Here is a 21,981-nt window from a genome sequence, read left to right as displayed (position 1 = left end):
ACAATAAAAAAAAGCTTCATTCATCAATAGTAGGCAGTAGTAGATGAGAAACGAGTAGAAAAGATGAGAAAGTCAGTAGAAGATGATGAATCCTCAGTTTTGCCAACCTTTGAAATATTCGTTAATTGAAAACACTGAGACAAAAGAGAGTTTCCCACAGTGAAAACAGAAATTCCTAGGTGGCCGACACTGTGTATGCAGTACCTGCGCCCTTGAGGTTATGTTAACGCAGCACTAGTGCCTCGGTAGGTTAGAAACGAACTAGATAAAGACACTAGCAGCAGTATGCAGGGTACAGTTAGTTAATACATATAAAATTCATTTCTGATAAACAATAGACTCTATACTAATATTTTTTTCCTGATTCATCTTTTGTTTCACACCCCTGATGCTGACAAATATTCTTACTTAATATTCATATTATATTTTATATTAATATTTAATCAACATTTGTTGTAATGTAATAGTTACGATGGACTACAGAAAACTACAGTTACCCATGAAGAGAAACTCAGTCTATCCGATCATACAATGATTTTTCCCATTCACAAAAAACATGTAAGGATAAAAAAAGGGCAAATAACACCCTTGCATTCTTACAACAAATGCTACAACACACAAAAACCTAGTTCGGAGTCAAGATTAACGGACGGTTAATGCCGACGGTTAAGTAGAAAAGTAGTAGATCCTGTAAAACATTAACTGCATCAGGGATTTGTTTGACATAAACACCCTACCTGTCCTGTCCTGTCTAGTTCCTGACCTGTCCTATCATCACTAGGACTAGGTTCAGGTTCTGACCCAACATTATCTTAGGTAATATTTTGTCAGTACCATTGGGTGGGGGGGGGGGGGTTTATTATGGGTAACATAAGGCATGGATAGGGGTGAATTGAACATTTGATCAGCATAAGGATATATAGGGTTTTGGTGTGATTTAGCTAATAGGTGTTTGTTAAGGAGTAGTAGGAGATAAAGTATGTAAAACAATGTTGTGATAGGTGTTATGTGTCATCAAGTTTTTGATGTAGTTAATGTATTTGCAGCATTTGCTGCTTTTCAACTGACCCGTCGGTATTAAATCAGCGCCGGTTGCTTTGATTACAGCTCTGTATGCCTTAATTTCACATTTATTTGTTTTATCCGATTGCTTCAAGTCTGTATAACAATTGTAACAAACTAGGTCTAATAATTGCTCATCAATATGCATTCCCTTTTGGTCAAAGCTGACAATTTTCTCTCATATTTAACTTACATCTACTTTCTTGACTCTGAACAATTATCATCCACTATATTCTTTATACACTTTTCTACTTTTTTACACACGTTGATAGTTTCACATACCAACAGTCTAGTAATACACTGAAGTAAACAGGAAATATCACCGTTTACTGTTATCCAAATGTATATTATATATTATCTATATCAATAATAAATCAAAAACAAGAATTATACAAAAAAGATAATCACTCAAAAAATAAGTCTTTATTTCTTACAGAATTTTAATTGTAATATCTCTTGGTATATTTGATTGGTCTAAAATTGAAGAATTCAATTTTGTTAGGTAACTATTTGTCTGTAGTCCATTATAATTATTACAGTTTAACGGTTACAAATTGAATATGGAAATAGTACATCTTTGATACACATCATCCAAATAACAGTAAAAACATAAAAAATACAATATCAAGATATCATAACATCACAATAAGTGATGTTTTTCAGCATCAGGGGTTACCCGACCATAACACTGATAATGTCTACACCTAGGTTGGTTCTAACCCTCCACAGAGCTAGTGTCACCAAACTAATTTTTAAAAAATAGTAAATGTTATACCAGTCTAGTTTATTTTTTCATGTTATAAATATTATCTATTTAACGAATATCTTGAAAGTTTGAGAAGCTGTGGATACACAATCTTTTATTTCGCCCTTTAACCAACTACTTCATCATCTTGAAATGTTTAAAAAAAAAATTTACGTAAATTGTTACATAGTTAAAAAAAAGAAATCGTTATATAAAAAAAAAAAAAAAAATTGCTTCCTACAACTTAAACAATACTGAAATAGTTACAAAGAAAATTGAAATAAATAATAAAATAAAATTAATAAAGAAATAACTACATTCAAAAGAAATCGTCATATATAAAAAAAAAAATTGCTTCCTACAACTTAAACAATATTGAAATAGTTACAAAGAAAATTGAAATAAATTAAAAAAAAAAAAATTGCTGCCTACAACTTATACAATACTGAAATAGTTACAAAGAAAATTAAAATAAATGATAGAATAAAATTAATAAAGAAATAACTACATTCAAAAGAAATCGTCACATAAAAAAAAATTACAAAAAAAAAATTTGCTGCCTACTTCTGTTATCATATTAACATAGTTACAAAGAAAATTTACGTAAATGATTACAAATATTTGATAAAGAGAAAACTACAGTCACAAGAAGTCATTACATAACTTAAAAAAAAAATTACCTTACAAAAAAAAATTTGCTGCCTACAACCTACATCATATTGAAACAGTTACAAAGAAAATTGACATAAGCGATTGCAAAGAATTGAAAAAGAAATCGTTACATAAAAAAAAAAAAAAAAAAAAAAAAATTTTGTTTCCTACTGCTGTCATAATATTAAAATCGCTACAAAGAAAATTTACATAAATAATTACAAATATTTGAAAGAGAAAACTACAGCCAAAGAAGTCGTTACATAAAAAAAAAAAAAAAAAAAAAAAAAAAAAATTTACAAAAAAAAAAATTGCTGCCTACTACAACATGCATACATCATATTGAAATAGTTACAAAGAAAATTGACATAAGCAATTGCAAAAAATTGAAAAAGAAAGTTACATAAAAAAAAAATTGTTACCTACTACTGTCATCAATTGAAATAGTTACAAAGAAAATTGACATAAATGATAAAAAATTTAAAAAGAAACACTACAGTCGAATGTAACAAAAAAAAAAAAAAAAAAAAATAGATACTCCTGTCAAAAGAAATCTTTACATTAAAAAAAAAGATTACAAGAAATCATTACATAAAAAAAATTACAAGAAAAAACTACCATCAAAAGAAATTTTTTACAGGTGAATGAAACAAAAAAAAAAAAAAATTCTACTGTCAAAAGAAATCTTTACATTAAAAAAAAGATTACAAGAAAAATTAACATAAAAAAAAAAAATTACAAGAATAAACTACCATCAAAAGAAATTTTACAATTGAATGAAACAAAAAAAAAAAAAAAAAAAAAAAAAAAAATACTACCGTCAAAAAAATCTTTACATTAAAAAAAAAATTACAAGAAAAAAACTACCATCAAAAGAAATTTTACAGTTGAATGAAACAAAAAAAAAAAAAAAAAAAAAAAAAAAATACTACCGTCAAAAAAATCTTTACATTAAAAAAAAAGAATTTTACAGTTGAATGAAACAAAAAAAAAAACAATTACATAAAAACAATTGCTGCCTACTACTTTCATCACATTAACATTTTACAAAGAAAATTAAAAAATATTATCTAAACAAATATTTCAAAAGTTTGCTAACTGTGGGTATGCCATCTTGTATTTCGTGCTTGAACCAACTACTTTATATTGAAATTGTTACATACTTAACAAAAAAAAAAAAAAAAAAAAAATTGTTATATATTTATAAAAAAATACACACATGCTCACATTCACATTGTTTTTTTTATTATTTATTATAATATTTCTTAGTATTATTGTTACACCATAAATAACACAAAGGTTCTCTCAACATAGACATAAAGATCAACGAAGGTTCAATCTTAGTAAGTATAACTATTACTTTTTATTAAATAATACTACCTTTTTTGATTCGTTTTTACATCTCCAAACTTCCATACTGTTTTATTTGTTAAATTCTTACTTATTTTAAGAGGATATTTCATTTCCTTTTCATCCATTAGTCTTCTTACTTGAAATCACAATTTCAAGATTGTACAGACTATCTGCTAATTGCCAGGGATTCACTTCTGGGGTGCCAGAATTACATTCTGGTGTTATTTATTTAAACATTAAGTATTCATTGTTATATTATCTCTTAATAAAGATACTTACTTTAATGGTGTGTGACAAAAGACACACCTATTGCTTGGACATATCCTTCAGTAACGAGCAAGTCCTGTATCACTGACACATTTCTTTACATTTAGCAGACAGAATACGGTATCTAAAAATGACAATTCATTTCAGTACCAATTTATTTGGAAATGTTAGTAGGTATATGATATTGATACTCTATAATTTGTTACAAACTTGGACAATTTTAATGAATAAAATATGTAATCCTGTTATGCTAATTATGTAATTAAAGATTCACCCATCTAATGTAATTCTGCTTTCAAGATAGGTGAATCCTTCACACACTATAAATTATGTCCATTCATATCTATATCATCTGTATCATACCTGCTCACTACCATTATATTTAAGTAGTATTATCAGTAACTATTATCGGCAACAGTTTCCCCCCACCGCTAGCAATTGTCATGTCTAGAAGATAGTTTGGGGGACTCTACTGTTTGCATAAACAGAAAATAAATATAATCAGATGAATAAACACGGCACCCGCTTTATATAAATATGTATTTAAAAACACAAGCGCATAATATTTCCAAGCCGTCTTTTGTTAAATTAACGCATTGTTATTATGTGTTGTCATATTAAAAAAGTTAGTCTTAAATTACAGGAAAATTAATTATAAAAATTTTTGATCGCTAAAAATTTAATTCATCTAACAACCCTAAAATCAGCAGGCTACACCTGCTGGTGTTAATGAAATTAATTGACAATCATAAATAAGTTCCAGATCATAGAACGGGTAAAATATTGACTTCTTAAGTTCACCCCGTGTATGTTTTTCTCTTTGGAGCTCAAGAAAACATATCATCCCTGCAAATCAATATGTACTTTGTGAATTTGGAATTCGATCTGTGAATGGAACTGCATAAATGACTATCTGGTATTAAGGTTTTCCTTTTGCTAAATGATTTAACACTTAATGATATCCGTTTTCTTTCCTTGAAGTTTACTTTAAACATGCCACTCAAGATATATTTTCTCAGAATTATGAAAGTAGAATCTGTGTAGGTATTTTTTATTCAACATGTTAAATATAACCACAGATTTAATAATCCACGTTTATTCAGTTTCATCTTTTTAGGGATAATTAACTAGGAAGCCCCAATATATATTCACATTTTATTGAAATTATTTAATAGACAAATTCTAGCTCCAATCGGTATTTGATCAAGAAATAAATAGCATGTATATGTCTTTATTATATATAGAATATCTGTTTGATATAGTAAATATAACAAAGGTAACATACACTTAAACAAAGGTAACATAAATAAAAAGAAATATATCTTTATTTTTAGGTTCTTTAATAAAGCGTTTATAACCCATCACTTTCCAGTTAAAGACTTTTTTTAATTCTTCCTTTTTAAACTTAACGTAATAATCAACAGGTGTAATCAACATGATGTAGGAAATATATGAAAACAATTGGATATTAATTATATTTAAAAAAATTATTAAATACTTGCTTTCAATTTTGAAATTTTTACACCCACCCCCTTAATTTATCCCCATATGGCAGGATGTTTGCAAAAGTAATGGTTGAATATTGTATTGTCATCTGACCTTAGTAACTGTGCAAAATTTCATCAATAGGCAATGTCAGGAAGTATGTTAAATTAAGGATGCAAGATTTGAGGACAAACATGTAATAAAAAGCGAATTTATTTATTTATTTACTATCAATATTGATGTGAGAATTACACGAAAAAAATAACAAATGCTAAACCACTGATCAACCAGGAAACACATCACATCACGTGTTTGAAGACTCATAATAGAAATTCTTTTATTACCTGACTCTGTTAGTAATCATTAAAGAATTAGTCAGAATTACTGTATACAATAAACTAATTGATGTACCAGATAATTGGATGAGTAAATACTGAGTGTTAAATTTTAATGTTTTTGTATGTGAATTTGAAATTAAATCTATGAAGGAAATTGCTTGAAAAGGAAATTACAGTTTTGTCCCTCATATGATTTTTACTTCCTTGTATGAAGTAAAGGAAGTGTTGTGATCGTGAAAAATTTTGGTTTCAGATTTCATCGGAAATATCCATTTTGACTATCCCTGAATCCATTTTGACTAGTTTCGTCATGTCTGTACGTCATGTATCTCGCATTAACTCAAAAACAATTAGCCGCAGGATGGTGAAATTTTGGATTTAGGACTGTTGTAACGTCTAGTAGTGCACCTCCCCTTTTGATTCCAGTTGACTGGATCAAAAGTATCCAAAAAAGCCCAAAATCCATAAAGATTTTGGACTTCTGTAATTAGCTCTCATTAAGAGTTTTTCAACGATATATCGTAAGCGATACTTATTTTCAGTAGTTCCAGAGTTATAGCCAAATAAGATTTTAATTAACAAAATATTTGGATCTTACAAGGGGAAGACACAACGGTGTCTTAAATAATGATTTATTAATAATCATCAACCTCTAATTGTAAAAAAAATTACAATATATAATTAAGTTATTAATGAAATAGAATTTTATGTTCTTTTCATTTAAAAAAAAAAGAGAAATAATTAATATGGACTTCAGTTATACCCAAATTACATAACAGTATCTCTCAAACGTACGCTGTTAATTATGTCATTTGAAAACATGAAGTCTGTTAAAGATTAAACATGATTTTAGGGAACTTCTGCAAACCCTGACTAGATATCGTCGGCCTCTGTGACACATGCGGTAGTGTCTAGGCCTTTTATCTGGAGATCCTGGGTTCAAATCCCGGTCAGGCATGGCATTTTCCCATGATACACTGACGTCCATCTCATCCTCTGAAGCAGTATCTAACAGTGGTCCTGAAGGTTAATAACAGCCTTAAAAACAATACCACAGCCATTCACTATATTGAACTGCCACTTCCACAAATGGAGAAGAGAGCCAGATACCCATCAATCAATTGTACATGTACGTGTTACCGAGTGGGAGATCTTTTTACAAAGGGGAAGAGTCGCCGGTAGATTCGGCAGGTGTCATAAATTATAAAACGTTTTCTAGTTTTCATCATTAAATGTTTAAAAAAATCTTAAAACCATTTATAATTATGATTTTGCCTTATGCTGTAATAAAATAATAAATCTTTATTATTGTACTACAAGATACTTATCAATTTTTAAAAGTTAGCAATAATCATACAACATATTAAATTGTTTTATTTTAATGCTTTGAAAAGTGTACTTTATTTCAGTGATAAGTGTAAATTTTTAAATTTACATTTAATATTATGTTGTGTTAATAACAACATTAAAGAATTTGGTTACCAAAAATTGTGTTACTACATTGTTATTTTATAAGAAAAATAAGGATAAAATCAAAACCTAAACCGACAACGATTGTTAACGTCTATATGCCTACAAGCGCCCATGATGATGATGAGGTAGAGTGTGTATACGAAGAGATTGATGAAGCAATTAAACACGTAAATGGAGATGAAAATTTAAAAATAGTTGGAGATTGGAATGCAAGCACTGGAAAAGGCGAGGAAGGAAATATAGTGGGTGAATACGGGCTGGGCAAAAGGAATGAAAGAGGGGACCGACTAATAGAGTTTTGCACGAAGTATAATTTAGTAATTGCCAATTTAAAAATCATAATAGAAAAATATACACTTGGAAAAAGCCAGGCGATACAGGGGTTTAAAAACCAGAAGAAAAGCTGTCAGATGAATCGATGGAATTTAGAGAAGCTTGAGGAAGAGGAGGTAAAGACGATTTTTGAGGAGGACATCGCAAGAGATCTGAGTAAAAAAGATACGGTAGAAAATGTAGAAGAAGAATGGGAGAATGTTGATAAGGAATTTCTTAAATCAGCAGAAGCAAACTTAGGCGGAATAAAGAGAACTGGTAGTAAACCTTGGGTTTCAGACGATATATTGCAGCTGATGGATGAATGTAGAAAATATAAGAATGCTAGTGATGAAGAAAGTAAAAGGAACTATCGGCAATTAAGAAATGCTATAAACAGGAAGTGCAAACTGGTGAAAGAAGAGTGGATTAAAGAAAAGTGTTCAGAAGTGGAAAGAAAAATGAACATTGGTAAAATAGACGAAGCATACAGGAAAGTTAAGGAAAATTTTGGGGTACATAAATTAAAATCTAATAATGTGTTAAACAAAGATGGTACACCAATATATAATATGAAAGGTAAAGTCGATAGATGGGTGGAATATATTGAGAGTTATACAGAGGAAATGAATTAGAAAATGGTGTTATAGAGGAAGAAGAGGAAGTTGAGGAGGATGAAATGGGAGAAACAATACTGAGATCTGAATTTAAGAGAGCATTAAAAGATTAAAATGGCAGAGAGGCTCCTGGAATAGACGAAATACCTGTAGAATTACTGCGCAGTGCAGGTGAGGAAGCGATTGATAGATTATACAAACTGGTGTGTAATATTTATGAAAAAGGGGAATTTCCGTCAGACTTAAAAAAAAGGTGTTATAGTAATGATACCAAAGAAAGCAGGGGCAGATAAATGTGAAGAATACAGAACAATTAGTTTAACTAGTCATGCATCAAAAATCATAACTAGAATTCTATACAGAAGAATTGAAAGGAGAGTGGAAGAAGTGTTAGAAGACCAATTTGGTTTCAGGAAAAGTATAGGGACAAGGGAAGCAATTTAGGCCTCAGATTAATAGTAGAAGGAAGATTAAAGAAAAACAAACCAACATACTTGGCGTTTATAGACCTAGAAAAGGCATTCGATACTACTAATACCGCAGATAAAGAAACATCATTGTTCCAACTTGCAGAATCATAACGAACCACGATTCTAACTTGCCCCGTATACACTTTTTGACTTTATATTTAGAGTAAATCAATAAGGCCTCAAACAATTATCAAATTTTCAAATGCTTTAGATACAGTGCTACAGCATAACTAGTTTTCAATAAAAGTGATTTAGTAGTTATGGAGGTTTTCAAGCGATAGAATTTTACACACAAGTTTACAAAAAAACACATAATAAGGAACCACAATTTAAATGAATTGTATTTTCGTTCTCCTCATACCTAAAAACGTAAAGAAAATTTACTCCCTGTATGCAACCGAAAATAATACTGTACTTTTGTTCGAAAAGTCAGTAAAAATGAACAGTAATGATAGTTTAAGTATTTATTATTCATTAATGCATTTTCTTATATTTTTTTTATTTGTCTAATGATATTTTAATTCAACACGATAAATGTCTCTTCTATTAAAGTACAGATCGATTAATATCTTTCAAAACACCTATTATGTAAATGACCAGTAACAAAAAGTTTCATACATAATGAAACAAGTCACAGAGCACAGCGAACGGTGCACAAGGTAGTATAATTAATTCCATCACTTGCATCAGTCCACTTCTATTAGCAAAACTATCTGTTTGCTATTGGAGTACAAACCTATACGTAAAGTTTAAAAAGTTGGATTACTAGTCATCAAAATATAGAAATATGAATATTATGTCGATTAAACCCATTCCAAATATTTATTATTTGTAGATCCAAAGTCCAAAATTGAATAGCAGTAAAAATATCTGCTTGTAAGTTGTACATCTGTGTATACCCGCTAAGGTTCAACACAACATATCTGGAAGAATATGAAATGTTCGACTAAAATTAATTTTTCTAAATGTCATCATGCTTGGTAGCACGTCCCTAGTGTCATAGCTGTTTCTATCCACTTTTGTCCCAAACTTTCCCCTTTGTCCCCTTGCAGTTTCTAAAATGAACCATTTTGAGATAAGAAAATTGAAAAAATCTTCTTTTTAAGAGTTCAAAACTCGTAATAGTAAAATTTTCAATATCTGAAATCAATTCAAATGAAATTGCCTTCCACATGGTAGTTACGACTTAAAATTCTAATAGCATCAGTTTCCTACATGTAGAAGTCACTCAGTCTGGTAAGAACCAAGTTAATAATTAAAATAGACGCCAACTATATACAAACTAACCGAATCTAATCCCTCACGCCGTAACTGTTTTTCTCGATGTCTTGAGTTAAAAAAACAATTTGAAACTATAATAATACATTGCTAATTTTTGTACTACATACAATAATGTGAATCAAATAAGAAGAAACAATAAAAATAAACTAATAGGGCATATTGCTTCAAATTATAATTAAAATATATCTATAAAAACATATTATTTTTTTAATTTTCAAAATCATTTCTACTATTAAAAAAAAGCGTAAATCTTAAGATTCTTGATAAATCTAATGTAAATAACATTCAAAATTACATCTTGAAATGGATTTAATTTAAGGTACTTATTTCTTAGTACATTCAATAATACTGGAGCTACACAATACACCTTACTCCACGTAATACAGACGAATCGTATACTGTAGAGTACTTTCATGACAACCATATCATCCATAACTGACATCTTACTAACTTCTTCAAGTAATATTATATACTGAAAAAAAAATTGTAAATACTAGACAAAACATATACAGGTCAGTAATGGTAAATTCTTAACAAAAGTACAAATTGCAATTTCAGTAATCTTAATCAAAAAAATTCAAACAGTTTTCAAAACCAAAGTTACTTATTTGCAGAGATGTGTGAAGCTGAGACTAGTAAATCTACCTCATTTTATAAACAACTATTCAAAAGAATGGTTGAAGCACCACACCTTATTATCTGTCACTTGTTCATCTCAAAGGTATGAAGTTGTGTGCCCACTATACCTGCATTTGTTAGGAAGTCATAATTTAAATTACAAATTTTAATTAACTTCAGTTATATATTTCTACAGCAACCCTTAATTAAAAAGCCACTAACTCTAAGTTATCCTTACCTCATTTACAAATAACATTTTAACAAATGTCATTGTCCTCATTAACAAATTCCTTATTTTAACAAAAAAAAGAATCTCCTGAAAATTAATACATTTAGCCGATTAGAGAAATAACTCTTCACTAGCAAGTAATTAAATTTTATCAAAGAGTACATTTTTATCTGACCCTTCCTGAATGCTAGGCAGGTTAATCTGACCATGCTCATGAATAAAGTTTGAGTGACTATATAATTTTCCAAGAATTCTCCATTCACACGTACCTACTTTTCCAGAGTTGGTCACTGTAACTCTTCTAATTTACTATCTTTCCTTTCACACACCTATCTCTCCATATCAAGGTATTTCCTTGTATGTTCATCACTCCACACGAAAGAACATTTCAAATTTGGATGAAATCAGTTTTTCATCCATCACCATTTTAAAATTTATGTACCTCGTATTGCTTTTAATCCAGACTACTTCATGTTTTCTAGAATCTAATTCTTATTCTACTTCATCTTGCATGTCTGTAATTTAATGCAGTGTTTCTTTCTAGACTATACTTATTTAGACTGTTAGTTTTTACTGGAATGATATATGATGAATACACTGGAAAGAGATATGATAAATACAGAGTCGCTCTTGATGGATCTTGTTATCTTACAAGAGGTGTCACATGAGTTCTGTAGTAGTGTGTGCAAAAATATATTTATAAAGAAAATCAAAATAGTTGTGGTAATAAAGAAATTACTGATTTTATTTCTGGAAACTGACAGTAAGTAAAGTATATGGTTGTGTTAATATTTTGCAAGCTTTCTGGTTTTACAACTTTTCTTATGAATTTATTCCAATGTAAAAACATACTATTTTAATAAATATTTTATTTTTCTTCAAGGCTGAAAGAGATAAATTATTAAAAAATAAATTTAACATTTTTCTTTTGAAAATTTTATTCAATAAAATCATGATATTAATATCTGAAGATTAGATGAATACAGGGAAGAAAAGTTTGCTGTAGGACAGTGAAGGCAATAAGGAAAAATGTAGAAATTAAATATTGATAATAAGCCTGGTTACATAATTAAACAAATAAACTACTTTAATGATGTATTTCAAAATATTAATGGCAAATAAAAATCTACAAGAGAAAAAGAGTACTGTTATAATAACTGATAATTAGAAAAAGGAAAAAGCTTCTTTAGAGGTTGAACTGATGAAATTGAATTCACTTAATCAATGTTTTTCAATATCACTCAGAAAATTTCATTCAAAATTAAGCTACTCCAGAAACAGTAAATGAGTATATAGGTGATGTGGTAAAAAGGTAGCTCCTGTTATTGGATTTAATTTTAAGGACAATATGTTGGAAAGCTGTCATCAATTGACAGGGATTGGAAGTGTAAGTAAGCTAAGGAATTATTATTAGTTTTGTTTAATGGTTTAATAAGGACATTACCAGTAATTAAATCACTCACAGCTCAAGGTTAAAATTAGTATTCCTCAATCAATAAGTATGAAAAAAAAAATCACCTTACACCAACTGCAAGAAATATGTTCTAAAACATGAATGTATATGCACTTACACTCATGCACAAAGATAAAATGTCTGACTAAAATATTAATTTAAAAATTATTGTTATAGTAATATAAGAAAATTAATAAAATACAGAATAGAAAAATAATATTAAAAATTAATATGGTTAAAAACTTCAATACCATTTGCAGGATATGAGGCATTCTAATATCCTCTTTTGACAATGCATCTAACAAAGAAATAAGATTACTGAAATCCTGTTTCATACAGATTGCTGATGGGCAAACCAACAAAGTTATTGCCTGCATTGCATCCACTTGCAATCGATTTTTTTCATTCAGTGACTTATAATCCAATGGAAATCTCAAAACTCCTATTGTAAAATAACATAAATTAGTACTTTATATAAAATAACAAAAAAATAATTAAATCATTAAAAAAAAATTGCTAGCGTCAAGCTGCAAAAGCTTGCAATTAATACTTATTCTTACCATTAACTGCATACTTATTATTACACGGATACAATTAATTCATTAGCTGTATAAATAAAGTTCCACTTACCAACAATTTTAAATGTATTTCCAAGTACTTTTGGAGTTGCTATTCCATCATCAGGGACTTCTTATAAGATGTTAATTCAAAATTCATTTGTCATATGTGTATACTTAAATTAAAGTTGTGACATTCATATTAGTCAGTCATCAAGAAATAAAAAATAATTTATACGTCAATAAGACTAACGCCATATTCGTAAGATGTTTACAACTACTACTGATGTATAAATTATTTTTTATTTCTTGACGACCGACTATTTTAACAATTGTCTAACATCACAATTTCAATTTAAATATAATTATACATATGACAAGTGAATTTTAAATTAACATCTTATAAGAAATCCCTAATGATGGAGTAGCAACTCTGAAAATACTTGGAAATATATTTAAAATTGTTGGTAAGTGGAACTTTATTTATACAATTGTATTAATACCAACGGTGCCAATGCTTAGAAAATTCAATCTAATTCATTAATGTGTAAATATCATCAGAACATTAAATAATTTTCATTATACTTTGAAATATAAATTCATTAAGAAGGGGAAAATAATACATCACAGTATGCAGTCTTCACCCAAATCTGTCTCGCCTTCTTTAGACACAAAACTAAATGGTCGATTATCAAAAGATTAAATACTTCACATATTTAACAAAACTTTCTTATAACATGAATTCTATATGTTCCGAAATATTGACAGAAAACTTATTTTCTTAAAAAATATATTATTTTAGAGCATGAACTTAGAGGTCAGTGGATCTTATTATAAAAGTCATATAATAAAAGGTACATGACAGAAATTGTATTCAAATTCTTATGGCATGGCAGTAGTTACTGTAAAATTCACATCATGATGAATAGTTTAGGAAAATTAACAATCAACTGATTACTGTTTCTGTTTACATGTTTAGCACTTAAATGCTTTAAAATATTGACAACAGCCAATACTTTAGAACAGTGCTGCCTATCAATAACATACAATATCACAAATAATGTTCATCCAATTATTCAAATCATTTAGAACAATTAAAACAGAGGTACAGCTTGTCCAAGCTGATCAGATGAACAGCATAACTGTATATCTTGCTGCCTAACGGGCACGGGTTTATAATACTATTCAATTAAAGACAGTGTATATAAATATATATATGGTACGACTATTGTTTATTCCAATCAATAAATAAATTCACGTCTTATGTTTATTAGTTATGTATTTAATCCTGAGTTTACATATTATTAAATTAATAATTTATATTAGATATTGAAAGAGATATGGTATGAAATATTATGCACATTAATCAGCTGTTACTGATTAGTGTTTAGGCCCAAGGAATAAACATTAGTATAAAAAAAATACTAAAAACAAATTTATACTGTAAATTAATATAAAAAAATTAGTTAAGTTAAAAAATTAATATAAAATAATAAAAAATTTTACTGTATATATTCTGTAAAATTTATTACACCGTGTATATACACTGTCTTCCATGAGTAGCATATTATAGCCCCAGACTAGCTAGGCAACTATTGCCTAGATCAGATCTGTGCGAATTCAACTTCAACAAGCTACAGTAAACTATCATTTCACATTTTCGATCAGTTTTTCTGCCACAGATGAGTCAAAAACTATGGTAATTGGTACAGGTTTTTTTAAAAACTTACAACTGCAATTCCACCTCAGGTGTGCAAAGCTCAGAAACTTTAAATGGAAGAACATTACTATTTAAAATAAAATTAAATTCATATTATTGACATCTTGTCCATTTTTTAGTTAGAAATTGTCACATTAAGACTTTTCATTCTTGATAGTTTTTTTGTAAACCAAGCTCTTAAAGTGCTACAGGCAGTTTTAAAGAATATCGCATGCCATTTTAAAAAAAATATAACGTAATTCTATGTTTTATTGAATTTATGGATACAACAAAAATCATTTTAGAGCTTTTTTTAACTGCTATGAATTTCTTACTATATCCAATAATACAGGCACTAAAATTGACTACAAAGCTGGCAAAAATTCATTAGTATTATTATTATTATTATTTTTCAGATAAGAGAAAATTTTTCTCTTACCTACAGCTTTAAATCACAATGAAAACTATGGAATTTTTTTCCTAGTATCTTTTTATCTTAAACTATCAAACAAATTTCTGTAATAAAGTAAAATCAAGACAAAGACAACTATTTTAAAATAAAAAACCACTACTTGTACAAACAATACATGCTAATTAACAAATTGCAATACATACATTTATTTTAACAAAACAAACAAGAGATTTTAAATGTAATATAATAAAAACATAAATTAAAGTAAAAAACTAAATAGACAATAGAATTGCCTTGATTCTTAACAAACTCTCAGATAAACTGATACAAATTTTCAAAATGTCCAACATTGTTGTAGTAAACACATGTGTTCTACAGATATCAATTAAAGTCTTACATAATATATTGTGGAGACTGTTGATTAGGACTTCTATTATTCCAGCCATTTCTTCTAATAAAGCATAGCAGATTTCGTTCAACTTTTCTTTTAAATATTCAGGCAGATAATAATCAAAGTGACAAATTTTGGCTAGCAAGTTTATTGTTCACTTGTTTGGGAAATTAATTTTAAAAAATGCTGTTACTGTTTCATGCTGGTGCTCTACCTTGCTGAAACATCAACTGAATCCTATGCTACTAATTCTATGTTGCTAATGTCTCAAGACATTAGCGAGATGCCAATGGTTTCTAATTTACACTCTGCATATATATATATATATATATATATATATATATATATATATCTGAATAGATATACATACTTTTCATGTAAATATCTATAGTTATTAGTCCAAAGAATACATTTAACCAATTTATAATGCAAGAAGTTAGAATAATACCTACCGATAACAATAACAGAGTGAGCATTTGTTTATGTCTATTATAAACATACAATGAGTGAATTATATAAACCTTTCTTAAAAGCGTATAATTTAAAAAAATAAAAGTCAGAAACCACTGATAATGCAAGAACAATTCCAACCATTAGAAAAGAATAAATACAAACCTGAATTTAACTGAGATCTTTCTGAACGATTTATCACTGTCCAAAGACATCTCAGAAACAATGGTCTAATGGAATGTCCAAATAAAAATTCTGCAACCTTTTTTAATGCTGCTTTAGAACGACTTCCAAACAAATTCACATAATAAATAATGTCTTTTAACATTGCTGCTGGTATTTTTTTAAGACTTAAAAACAAATTTTCAATCAACTGCTCCAGTTTATTTAATATAGAAGACAGGAATCCAAATATTCTGCAATAAAAAAACTGAGAATAAGAAATGGCAAATTAGATAAAATCTGGAATCTATCTTTTTAAATTCGTATATTGTGCTCAATGAAAAATAATCAATACAAAACAGAGAGTTCATTGTAAATCTATAGATACAAAATGAGAAAAAGACTTTTCAGAAACATACATAATAATTTAAATCTGAAATTATAAACATTTTCAAGACTAACTTTAATCTGACAGTTTAGTCCTCACAATGCTTGAAGCATTTTTGAATTGCATAACTTGACCAGTGTAGTCAGCAAACTTATGCAATTCATTGACAACTTTTTGTAAATTTTAAAAACCTAAATAAAATTCTATAATATATTTCCTGGAATAATTCAAGTTTCTAAAATAAAACCTGAATGCAAATTTCTAGGCTTAAAATACTTTTTTACAAATAATAAATACTATAATGAAAATAAAATGATAATAATTAACAGATTCATTTAATACATTTATTTACAATTATGATCAAAAATTCATAATCTAATTTTTTAATGCTAAAATTTGTGGCACATTCTGTCTGTCTGTCTGTCTATCCACTTGCAACAGCATCACAAGAGAACCAATAGACCAACTGCTTTCAAATTTTCAGGATACATTAATGTTATCCCAAGCAAGGTTTTAGGCCATAGATTAAGGCCTAACCCCCTTGGGGATGAAGTTGTGCAGTTTTTCTCATCAAACATCTGTGTACTTTAGTCACCATAGTTACTACTATACTGTCTTTTGTAACTTAGTTTCTTTTCCAGGTATTTGTAAAGTCTGAATACTTTAATTCAGTATTATTCTCACAACCACGAGGTTAATGAACAAAGCAATGTTTATTTTTTTAAAAGTATATATGTGAAATGCACTTTTACAATATTTGTATGACATTGAAAGTGCATTTCACATATATACTTTTAAAAAAATAAACTATGTGGTAAGTAATTAATTGTATTTAGTATTTAGGTTGGATGACTTACATTACTAAAATTGTACTTCGATTGAAGTTTTCATATTTTTGAATTAATAGTATTAATATGCATTTCCACAATATACATCACACATTTTATTTTTTTAGAACATGCAAAATTTTTTTTTTTGATTAGACAAAATAATTATTCATATTTTCTAGTCTATGACTTCTAATATAACCTATCATTATTATTAATTTAAATTATATTTGATTTATTCACAGGTTAAAATTTATGCTTTTATGAATATTTTTTAATTGCTGATTTCAGATTTATGTCATACAAATATTGTAAAAGTGTCCACCTTAAGCCTCAATGCCAGCATGAATGTAATTTTCACATTATTTGAAATATTTAATGTTGCCTCTAAACTACTGAGAATTTATTTATAAACATTTATTTATAGTTTATAAAGAATACATTATTTGAAAAAGAAAATTGTTTGAAAAATTCAAGAAATGGGAATCTGAAGAAGAAAGTCAGTCTGACCAAAAGTTTGTGGCTCCCAAGGAACCACAAACCATGAGACAATAGTCAGTCCCAAAAAATAATAAATTGTACAACACTTAAAAAATTTGCTGTACAACCTGACCCGTATAAAAATTTTGCAAATTGCCTATATTTAGTTTATGTAATTTCAAGTTTGATGTGACAGATGGGTTAAAAATGTTATAAAAATAAAAAAAACACGTTAACTGCAATAATTATTTATTTCTAAACGCTGGAAAAGTAAGTACAATAATTGAAATGTTATAGTAACAAACTGTACAGAACATTAGAAAACATGAAAATTACTACTGCTACAAAACATTAGTTTGTCCACTGGTACAATCATAACCATCAGACATCATGTGTACAATCAGACATGATACAAGTTTGTGGATATTACTTTAGGTTAGCACACTGACAAGTTACAGAGGGGAAGTATTTTGAACATATATTATAGAATGGTATGCTTTCTAAATTTATTTCATTAGTTATTTACAATCTAAAACATTCATTTAAAATTTTAAAATAAATATTCTAATATTTAAAGTAAATAATATCAGCTGATATAGCTATTTAATTTGTTGTTATGTTGTTAATTATTAGTTATTGTTTATTATTATCAATATTATAGCACTGTTTAAAGTTTGTTATTGTATGATGCATTATGAATGTAAAATGCAATAGAATTGTTCATTCAACACATTTTACCTCATTTTATAGTTAACATGATTTTTCCATCATTCAATTTTGAGTGCTTATAACTTGATAACAAAGTCATTAACAGAAAAATGGGTTTCACCGTTGTTTTTCTTGTAAAATTTTAAATTGAAATCATGTGTCATATATCCAAACTCCTATTTAAAAAAAAAATTAAGTTTGATTCAATATGGCAGATCCAAGGTGGCGGACAAAAATTAAAAACCCGCCATAATACAGATTTTTTTTTAACTATGTAGAACTCAATTTCTTTCTGCCTCCAATGACCTCTAAGACATGCAGTATAAAGCTGCATATATATATAAATATAAATAGAGTGTCACACAAAGAAATGGAGAAACTTTCAGGACATGTTCTACTCATAAAAATAATAAAAAAAGTTCATATAAACATAAGTCTGGAAACACCTTGTTTTCGAGTTACAGCTAGCAAAAGATTTTACTTGGATTTCAACTCTTCTAATAAAAAGAAGCCCTACTGTAATTTTTGGGGCCCAAATTAAGGCATAAAGTTAGTGGTTTCTCATATAATTTGAGGCTGAAAAATAGGATAAAACAGGTCTCAGCACTGTTATTCCAGTAATTTTTAAGATATCCAACATATAATACAAAAGTCAATGTTGAAAAACAGGTTTGTTTTAGTTTATAGTACAATAGCTTTGTTAAATTACTAATAAATATGGAAGATTTAGTAACAAAACCTATAGAAAATTTAATTGTCAAAATTTCTGTAAACAGCCAAAAAAGTAAATAAAAAAATTAAAAAATTGGCTTTTTATTGAATAAACATTCTTTTTAACCATTCTTTGGTATATCAGCTATTTTTCACTATCTGTAACTCGAAAACAAAGCATTTCCAGACCTACATTTTCATTAACTCTTTCATTATTTTCCCCAGTAGAGCATATCCTGAAAGTGTTTCCGTTTTTTTTTTTTTTGTGAGACAGCTACAAACATAATTTTTTGAAAATTCAAATTATTTATCAACATATTGAAAACAGTGCCAATTAAATTCAAAAATAACAACTTAACCACCAAAACACAGTACCAGAAAAATCTAAAAAAAACTAATAACAGCAGTTGACTTTCATGGGATCCCACATCATCAGTCGGTTCACAATTCTATACTTATATCAAATAACAAAAAAGAAATAAAACCTTAAAAATGTAGAAAACATAAATACTTTAACAAACACAAAATTTTTAATTTGTAATGTAGTGCTGTTACAAATTTTTAATTTGTAATACTGTGGTGTTGTTACAAATTTTGTGGTTGTTGCGAGTGTTTATTTTCTAAATTTTTAATTTTTTATTCCTTTTTTGTTATTTGTTTGATGTAATTATAGAATTGTGTATTGACTGATGATGACAAACTGGTATTGTGCTTTAAAGGCATTAGCAAAGAAACAGTGATTTGGAGTCTTGTTTTTGAGTGCCAGTGGTTAGGTTACAGAGAAAAGTAAATTGAATGAATTACATAGAAGACTTTTTATGTTGAAACAGCTCAGTGTCTTATTCAATTTTTACATGCTAATGCACTGTTTTCATTTCCTAATACACCACATCTTTTTAAGTTTAAGAACAATTGAGAATAAAAATTAAGTTAATATAAAGTTAAGCTTGAATAAAAATTAAGTTAATTTGAATGCTGTGTTTACAACAAACATTGTTTAAATCTTAACATTAATAAAACTTAATTTTCCTTAAAATTTGTTGTAATGTGCAAAAAGTTTTAATATCAAGCTGTTTAATTACATTAGTGTATAGAAATTTATTGTATCATATGATTATGCCATAGGGAAGGGGAGGCAGTCATTTAATATTAAATTTATGAGATATGACAGGAGCTGAAAAAAATTTTCATTATTTTTTTCTTGAATTGCAAAAGAAAAATTTGCAGTAACTCTTCAATCATTAGCTAAAGTTGAAATGTGATAATTTTTCAGAGAAAACAAATTCTGAACTTTTGAAAAGTATAGCATCACCATTAGAAAAGAGCTAACACTAAAATCTTCTTGTGTTTCTCCATTACAACTGTTTCTCCATTTTAACTTATTTTTATTCTCAATTGTTCTCAAACTTAAAAAGATGTGGTGTATTAGGAAATAAAAACAGTGCATTAGCATGTAGAAATTGAATAAGGAACTAAGCAGTTTCAACATAAAATCTCTTCCATGTAATTCATTCAATTTTCTGTTCTCCTATGACCTAACCACTGGCACTCAAAAGCAAAACTACAAAAATCACTGTTTTTTTGCCAATGAGTTTAAAGCACAACACCTTACTTCATCATAACAGTAATAAATAAGGTACATTATTATATTCCACTCCTGAGTGATACCTTCTATTACAGAGCAAGGAAAATGGCTAATGGCTGAAAAACCATTAATCCAAAAAAGCTTAAAAATATTTTTATCTGTTACTATACAAAATTAAATCTTTAATTTTTCAATCACTTACAAATTCTGTTCAGGATATTAATTATGAAAAAATAACAAAATACTAATACACGTCCCAACATCAACAACAGATAAAGAACAATGTCTCTACATGAACAACATCTCTTATCTACTGCAGGGCAGAAGTGAACAGAAAATTAAATAGACAAATATCTTCCCCAATCACTCATCCACCGGGTGTGACAAGTCTACTTCTATAAATTATAATTATAATTAATATAAACAATGATTATACAAACCATTTTTCTGTGATCCATTCTGTAATTCACTAACATAATCTATTAAGTTGTCTTCATATGAATTAACATAGCAAGATTTAAGAGATTTAATGCCACGATACGGGTCTCTTTTTGGAATAAAACCTATATTCTCAGTTGCAGGTAATTTTGTTCTAATAATTAATCCAACAAGTGCTCTGGATAAAACATCAATAGGTAACAAATGTGTTTTCCAATCTTTCAACAAAATTTCACTTTTGTTTATCAACATCCAGTGAAGTAAATGTTTACAATTCTAAAAATAAAAAAAATATGTTAGTCTATGTTCATTCTAATTATTTATAGGCATATAAAATAATTACATACATTAACCTAATTAATAGAGCTACTGATTATATAAATGGGATTAGATCTCTTAAATCTATGTTACACAAGATCTTCTGACACTTGGAACAATAAGTATAAAATAACCTAGAGGGTGGTGCTTCTGTATTAAAATAAATTCAACAAATCTCAACATATTCAAGTTCAGTAATGGTGAGGTTTAGTCTATAAACTGCTTTATTCTACTCTTTCAATGATGGTTTTGAGTAATTAAATATGAAATATAAATGTTTTTTAAAGAAAGGTCTACTTTGAATTTGCTACCTATTTATGCAATGTAAACAGATGGCACTTGCATAGCTCAGTTATTTTAATCAATGATGACCTGTTAGCAACAACAGTTTATAATCATCCATTTATGAGTGCTGAAATTTGTGATCCCACCAAGTATGAAGCACAACGAGCATCTGATTTTTGATGGAAAAAACAATTCTGTGGCTAGAACTCACATGCA

General features: G+C 28.1%; 1 protein-coding gene across 5 annotated transcripts; it reads right to left on the bottom strand.

The window, feature by feature from the left end:
• Positions 1 to 3,903: 3,903 nt before the first annotated feature.
• Positions 3,904 to 21,434, bottom strand: LOC142317408 (uncharacterized). Of its 5 annotated transcripts, none has more exons than XM_075353959.1 (5): positions 21,165 to 21,434; positions 18,459 to 18,604; positions 16,029 to 16,279; positions 12,606 to 12,796; positions 3,904 to 4,202 (listed from the first exon to the last, which is right to left on the bottom strand). In XM_075353959.1, the coding sequence occupies exons 2-5, from the start codon at positions 18,461 to 18,463 to the stop codon at positions 4,182 to 4,184; spliced, it is 468 nt and encodes a 155-aa protein (XP_075210074.1). In that variant the 5' UTR covers positions 18,464 to 18,604; positions 21,165 to 21,434; the 3' UTR covers positions 3,904 to 4,181. The 5 variants fall into 5 exon arrangements, with proteins under 5 accessions (XP_075210074.1, XP_075210070.1, XP_075210071.1 ...); XM_075353955.1 differs by lacking the exon at positions 3,904 to 4,202 and adding an exon at positions 10,269 to 10,526; XM_075353956.1 differs by lacking the exon at positions 3,904 to 4,202 and adding an exon at positions 10,269 to 10,526 and having other exon boundaries at positions 21,199 to 21,434.
• Between the last annotated feature and the right edge of the window lie 547 nt (positions 21,435 to 21,981).

Source organism: Lycorma delicatula, chromosome 1 (genome assembly GCF_047948215.1).
Source record: "Lycorma delicatula isolate Av1 chromosome 1, ASM4794821v1, whole genome shotgun sequence".
NCBI lineage: Eukaryota > Metazoa > Arthropoda > Insecta > Hemiptera > Fulgoridae > Lycorma > Lycorma delicatula.
This window is presented reverse-complemented; position numbering and strand designations above follow the sequence as displayed.